Source organism: Manis javanica, chromosome 6, assembly GCF_040802235.1.
Source record: "Manis javanica isolate MJ-LG chromosome 6, MJ_LKY, whole genome shotgun sequence".
In the NCBI taxonomy this organism is placed as follows: Eukaryota; Metazoa; Chordata; class Mammalia; order Pholidota; family Manidae; genus Manis; species Manis javanica.
This window is the reverse complement of record NC_133161.1, coordinates 27,565,375-27,572,830: the sequence shown is the minus strand read 5'-3', so window position 1 is coordinate 27,572,830 and position 7,456 is coordinate 27,565,375. Positions and strand designations below refer to the sequence as shown.

The following is a 7,456-nucleotide window of genomic DNA, read 5'->3' as shown; positions in this document are numbered from 1 at the left end:
TGGGCAAAAACCCAAAAATAACTTTTGTCTTTCAGTTACTTTATAAATTTCTCTTCATACACCTTTCTGTGGCTCGTGTTAGTCCACATTGTCCTCATAAAACTGGGGGGCATCTTCACTACCTGCCATTGACTGCTGTTGTCCTCCCTGTACAAGACACTGGAGGTTGGAGTGGGGGAATGGAGCTTTTAGAAATCTTCACAGAGAAGGAAAGGAGCAGAGAACACCCAAATCTGGAGAGAAGTTACAAGAGGCTGACTAGTAAAGAGGGCCAAATTGGCACATTAAGTTGGCCAGGTCAGCAGCAAGACCCTCCCAGCCCCAAGTACTTTCCCCTACACCACATGCTTTCCCCTTTATTTCTGAATTGCATCAGCTAGATATTTCTTTGAGTAGATACATATGGCTAAGTGGACTGGGGTGGTGGTGGTGGTGACCAGCCATTCATCACTCATTCTTTAGGACAACATGGGTCAATTACTCTGTATCAAAGAAACAGACATAGGAAAAGAAGGGTGGGTAATTTCCAAGTTCACAACCATTTGAGTTGTGTAGCAGTGAGCTTGGGGAGAGCACTACTGGGGAGTTTAAGGTAATGTGACTGAACACCTGAGGGCTTAGAGAAAGGACGGTATTGGGCATGAGGGTGGAGAATAGGGAGAAAGAACGTTTCAAGACACACTGCCTTCATTATAGAGCTGGTAGAGTTAGTGTCTAATCCAGGAAAGGGAAAGAAACCGTTCCTGTTTATCTTGTATGATATGGTCTTTTACACCTGAGAGCCAGAAATTGAGCCAAAGCAGTATTACATACTATATAATAAATGTACATTAAATTGATTTTTATGGGCTAGTCTGGATACCAAGGCACCATTTACATAATACCATAGGAGATGAATTTGGAGGTCCAAAAAGCTGTTTTACTTCCAGAGTTTAAGAACTTAAGTCTACATAAAGTCAGGGATATCTCCACTTACTTGGCTTTAACTTACTTAATTTAAAAATTACTTATGAATGAATCTAGTATAGCACGGTATGCCAGCATATTTAAGGACAAAATAAAAAATTAAATTTCATAGATAAATTACAAAGCTTAATACTATTATTAATCTTCCAAAACTGTATCAAAAAAGTACATTGGAGGAATATGTAACTTAATATGCCAACTGCTAGTTAGCATTACTAGCATTCTTAATACTAAGCATTATTAGTTAACACTAATTGTTGTGTTAATAATACACAATATATGAGTAGGTAGTCAACATTACCTTTGCTATGGAGATATGCTGTCACAGTAATTCATTAACAAATTTGCGTGCCTAGTAGGTGCAAAGCAGTGTTAATATATTCTACTTATTTGATTGTAAAGAAAACAAAAGGCAGCAAGAAACAAAAATGCAGAGCCAAATCTTCAGAATGTTTGTAATACTGCAAACATTTTTTTACTGCATTTAATTTATACAAGTCTAATACATACAGAAGTGGTTATGACCAAATGGATTTTTATTGCCTGCAAGCTGTTACACTTAGAAGTAGGAGAATATGGTACCTTGATGGCAGCACACATTATTACCCCACACTTTAGGATTTTTTTTTTACACTTTAAGGAAGAAATGTTCAGAACGGAACAAAACACAAGCCCACTGGGTAATCTAGACTATATTTGGCTGTGGCAATACTTTAAGCCCAGGAATATACCCGCAGACCAATTCAGAGTATTTAAGAACCAAGGTTAAAGTTTTTACACACATCACAACAGTGGCAAATTAACTATGAAACCTTGTACATAAATGAAAAACTGTCAAGCACACCATTTTAACAAGGGTAGGATAGAGCTTGCACAGTGATCAGAAGTGGCTTCTTCTCACAGTGTTGTATTATGAGAAATACATTATCTCACTTCAGACACAGGACACTACTTTGATATGACTACAGAAAAAGAAGTTAAATCTTCTAAAAAAAAAAAAGTTCATGTTCCAATCATAAACAGAGCCGAAACTCATTTTGGATCAAGCTACACTAAAGAGGCTGATATTCAAAAAAAAAAAAAAAAAAAAAAAGAGCTTTTGCATTTTCCCCCTCTAACTTTGCTTCCAGGTTTACTTTTTTAAATGTGGAGTGAAACACAAGCATTTTTATTTGGTCCAAACAATCAATGTAATTACAAGGACAAGGTACAAAATAAACAACGTCAAGGTCCTCCCCTTCCTTCTACAAAGCAGTATGTTTTCAGCCTTCTTCTTCATCACTGTCTTTCATCGTAATGCCCTGAAGTCCGCCTCCTTCTGAAACAGAGGCTGTAGCCTCCTCTACTGTTAAACGTCTGTGTAGAGTATCATAGGTCTTACTGTTCAGTGTGCCTTCCAACACACCCTGCAATCGGAAGTCCCTATAGGTTTTCTGGAGAAAGAAGAAAAAATTTATTTAGATACCTTTTGGATTGTATGTACGTATGTCTATACGTATGTCTATATATACTCAGTTGGCATTTCAAAAATGATCTTTGACAAGTCACTAATGGATTCAGATTTTAGCAGCTCATGTCAGTCATCTTTTTGGTATATTTCTGGGGAGAAAATGAAATGAGAGACTCTGGATAGTGCTATTCAAACTAGAATCACCTTGAATAGATCAAAATGTTGAGTGTCAAGTCACAAATGAGCTTTTCTCCAAATTATTACTAATTGCACAGACTTTGCTATTTGCATAACCTGTAACAAAGGTGAAATGATATGTACTTATGTACATTTTTAATCTGAAGAAATTCTGATTTTTTTTATTGAGGTGCCTTTATACTGAAAAATAAGTTTTACAAAAAGCACTAGCTTTTTGGAGGAGGTACATGGAGGGAGAGTATTAATCTTGTTGTCAGTAAAAGAAATTTGTATTTTCAGGATTTTTGAATAAAATTTGTACCACTGTGTAAAAATTTGTGTACACCTAAATGTATGAATTTTGTCCTCTCCTATCAAAATTCCCTTGGAATATGAAGTGTCAAATTTGGCATAAAGCTTCTATAGAAGGGCTAATCAAATGTGTACTTACATTTTTTGTGAAACAGTAAATTATTATTGGGTGTATTATATGTCAAAATAGGACAAATATGTTATTGTTTATAGAGTGATTCTTGAAAATAATGAAACAACAATAGAACTCTGGGTTCTGTGATATTTAAGATATGTAAACTATAAAGCTTCCCTTATTTCACTTTTCCCCTTTAGTGTGATTTTTCATCATAAATGATTTTTCCTTAACTAAACAAGACTGGTATTTTATTATTGATTTTCAACGTTGTAGTGAAAGTCTATGATAAATTTAGTGGGGAACTAGAGCATAAATGAAGACACCCCATTCTGTAGTGGCACTTCTAAGGCCATTTTTTTAATACTAAAAATCTTTTAAGATGTTTTTACTGTCCTATGTTAAATTTAGGATATTAAGCAGCCAGATTTCCATGGACTAGCTGAAAAATATCAATACATATCCATGTGGCACTCTTCTAAATCATGGCTAGTTTTTCTTTTTTTTTTTTTTTTTGGTTTGCACTTAACAGATGAAAATAGTCAAGTAAAAAGAAGGAATGTAAAATTCCTCCTGGCCCAATATTAACAGCTCCAGCAGCTGGAAATGAACAATTCAGGGATGTCTGATTTCATTCAACATAGTAGGAAGAAAATACCCTAATATTCACAGAGCTGGGCTGAAGGTACTTATTCACAAGGTAGGAAGTTCTGATGGGTGGCATCCTAACCTTCATGATATATACACCTGGCCTAACAGACTTCTGGGAAGGAATAGAACCATTACAAGGCAGGGGGACCATTGGTATTTTCAGATTTTATTTTCCTGTCTTCTTCCATCTGACTTATGTCCCACGGTATCATTCTCAGCAGTGATCTGCCAAAAACAAGTATGGAGGAGGAATAATAATTTTTCACTTGGATAATTGTTTGTTATATACAAAATTCACATGTGAAAAGTCCCCCTCCTCTCCAAAAATGAACTGAACTGTAGGGAACACTGTACAGTGTCTGAGGTCATATCTCAGCAGCAAAATTTAGATTCAGAGTGATTTTTTTTCTTCAATGATCTAAACTATTCTTGCTTAGATTTCAATAGTTTAAAAAACATACAATCCACCATCTCCATGTTCTCTTGCTAAGTGGGTAAACCTATTACTCATGGGGTATTCTGTCACCCCAAAACATGATATTTTACATCAGAATCCACAGAGTAACTCTGAAAGGTAAGTTTTCAGAAAATCCAGTAACTAAAATACATCGTATTATTACCATAGAGAATTGTGTTCAAGCCTAGAGAAATTAGATTCCAAATACATCAAGCATACAAAATACTCATTTACAGATTCTGCAGATCATGCATCTGATAGAAAGCATTATTGTTGCACCGACAATTACTGAGTTTGTGAGTCCTACTTTCTTATTCTATTGAAATTGACTTTCCTTAGACTTAGTTTAATTATCCGTGAGTTGGCTTGTACAGATTTATAGTGTGGATGCAGTCCCGAAGGCTTTCTAATTTACATATAATTAAAACTCTTACTTCCTTATTTTATTAGCAAGCGATAAGCAGTTAGGGAGGCGGCAGCACAGGTATCCTTGCAAACTCTCTCTCAGAATTCATAAAATGTTATTGACACTTGGACATCCTCTGTGGCTGCCACTGAAGGTCGGCTTGGCTCTTACTTAAGACAAGTTCCTGCCACAGGGTGTTGCTCACTTGTCCTTTCTCCTAGTAAGAGAGGCAGCTGATCTATGTTAACTGTGTTTAAATGTCATATGGCCTCTAGGGAGAACATAAATCCATCAGTCATTTTGATTATTTAGGGATTCTATCTTTCCCCTCCTCAAATAATGCATTCTGATGTTAAAACCTTGCAAATAATTTCTTAGCCCTAAATCTTCTGTGAAAATCTTACTCATTTGTTTTTTTCTTAGTGAAAAACACGAATGAACCAATTAGTGTTTAAGTATCTTTGTGGGGCAAAGTTGGCTATCATATAAATCTTGATAGCATCTTGGTCTCCGTGGGCATAAAAGAATGGCAATCAATGCTTGTGTAAGGAACTAGATTACTCCAGTCAAGTAGCTTGGCTCTTGGGTAGAACGCACTACTACTCTGCTGTAAAATGCAGGGTGACTCTAAGTGACAGAGGATGGAGTTCCGCCTACTCAGGGGCTTCACAATTCTATACATGTGCTATTTAATAGCTTCTTAAAGTCATTGGAAATATTAACATTATAAACAAAACCATACAGGTCCTGAAAAATGATTATGTATGAAACTAGTTAAAGTCTTTCTATATTCAAAGTGGAAAAGAACAATTAGAACATTACATTATTAACACCCTAATTTCATTGTTAAAATAGTTATTTTTAATTATTATATAAAGCCCTATTACTTGATTAAATATATCAACCCAAGAAAGCATTGGCTGAGTCTGGGGACTTGCCTGTAAAAGGCAAAACATGGAAAGTCAAACATATTCATGAATTTAATTTCATATTTATCAGTCTTAACTAGTGGTAGCCAGAAGAAGAATATGTTAAAATAAGATAAATCATTGGCTTAGAGTACAATAGAAATATTATTGCATAATTCATGAAATTATTAATCACTTTTTTCTGCTAAAATATTCACTGGTGCTTGGTTTTTAACTGTAATGATGTATGAATATGAGAGAAGGAGTAACTTTTAAGGAAACAAATGATGAGCTAATAAAAAGTGAATTTTTATTTTAAAAACAAAGAGCTGAACAAATTATTAGTGAATAACATCAGCTGAGTATGTAATTCGACATCCTGAACACAGTAGACATTAGCTTGAAAATATGGCTGACTGTAAGGGTGATCAGTTAATCCCAATATTAGTTATAGTATAGACTGCAACCTTAACATACACATACATTTGGAAGGTAAACACAGATTATTCTGATTCTCTTTCATAAAAACTTCATTTGAAAGCTCTCCAAGTCACATTTATAGAAACAAGGAAGAAACAATGGAGAAATTAAGGCAAATGTGAATGTATCAGAGAGTGCTTTCTGTTTCTTTGTAAAATAGGTAACACTTGGCAAGAACTGTTTTGGATCAAAGGTGTTTTGTCCATTGAAATTTAATATTTTTAATAGTATTAAAAATTAGTGGGTGGAGATAATTTTACTTGTTATTTATGACTAATTACGATGCTGTTGCTGTGGCATGATAGGTCTGGTTCTAAATTCTAGTAGATCTGCCAATTTCTGACTGTAGAACAGAACTTTCCTATTTGTGGGTCTTTGATAACCTGTGTGTCTTTGGTACAAAAGAATCTGTATTTTTGTTAGAATGCAGGAGCCAAGAGAATGATGGAAATATTTTAATGTGGATATAACTCTAGTGAACCTTTAAGATATTCCTCTTAAACTTTTAACATCTATCAGAATCATCTGGAAGGCTTGCTAATGTATACCATGCTGGGCTCCACTTTGAGTTTCTGATTCATTAGGTCTGGGGTGGGCCCTGATAGTTTCCTTATACAACAAGCTCCCATGTGATACTGATAATGTTAGCCAGGAATGACACTTTGAGAATCCCTTTGCATATTATGTGTATAATGTGCACTTAAACACACATAAATATACACATATGCACATATATGTATATGAATTTATATATATGCATATATATATATATATGCATGTATATGTATGGTTTGGTAAATGATACTAAGATGGAAGTAAAGGTCATCTGTTTGAACAGGCAGCTGATTCTCAATAGCTTAGAGGTGTATTTTCAGCCGTAAATTAGGAGTTGTCTCAATTATAAGAAAAAGTTATACTTGGGTTAAATTTTGGGCTCCCTCTAGAATTTACAAAGTGTGAAAAATCATGTTGAATAAATATATTATTTTAAAGGCCCTACTCACTAAATATAATATGTATGTCATGACCTTTTCTCTTGAAGAGCAAAAGTCAAAAGGGCCTTGCTGAACTGATAGGATATCTGTTAGTTATTTGGGATGGTCTCAAACTGATCATCACTTATATATAAGAAGAGGCATGCTTCCAAAGAAATTCAGGCAGTGACAGTGTTTTACTTTCCTGTCAGTATGTAACAAAATCAGACTCTCCTTATCCTATGGGAAAATGCAATTCAAAAGCCCTCATAATAATATATCCTGATATCCTAATACACATGAAGAAAATTTATCAGAAAACATTTCTATACTTAATATACTTAGTACAAAATTATTGTGTACCTACTACATTCAGGTATATGTGTGAGGGGCTTTATCATAAAATGTGACTACTTGAAAACAAAGTCTTTTTTATTTATTAGTGAAAAAAGATAAATTTGTACTTATTTGGGATTCTAACTGAAAAAGTGCATACAGCGCATCCTTGCTGAAAGTGATGTCTTTAAAGTACTTACATTCACTCAGTTACATCAAATACG

The 7,456-nt window shown here is 34.6% G+C and overlaps 1 protein-coding gene across 12 annotated transcripts in view; it reads right to left on the bottom strand.

The window, feature by feature from the left end:
* Window positions 1–1,413: 1,413 nt before the first annotated feature.
* The window catches only part of CADPS2 (calcium dependent secretion activator 2), a 519,662-nt gene continuing 513,619 nt past the window's right edge, over window positions 1,414–7,456 (bottom strand). For all 12 annotated transcript variants that reach the window (XM_073238513.1, XM_073238515.1, XM_073238522.1 and 9 more), the window contains one exon: window positions 1,414–2,399. In XM_073238513.1, the coding sequence (XP_073094614.1) occupies window positions 2,229–2,399 (171 nt within the window). In that variant the 3' untranslated portion in view covers window positions 1,414–2,228. The remainder of the gene's footprint in view (window positions 2,400–7,456) is intronic.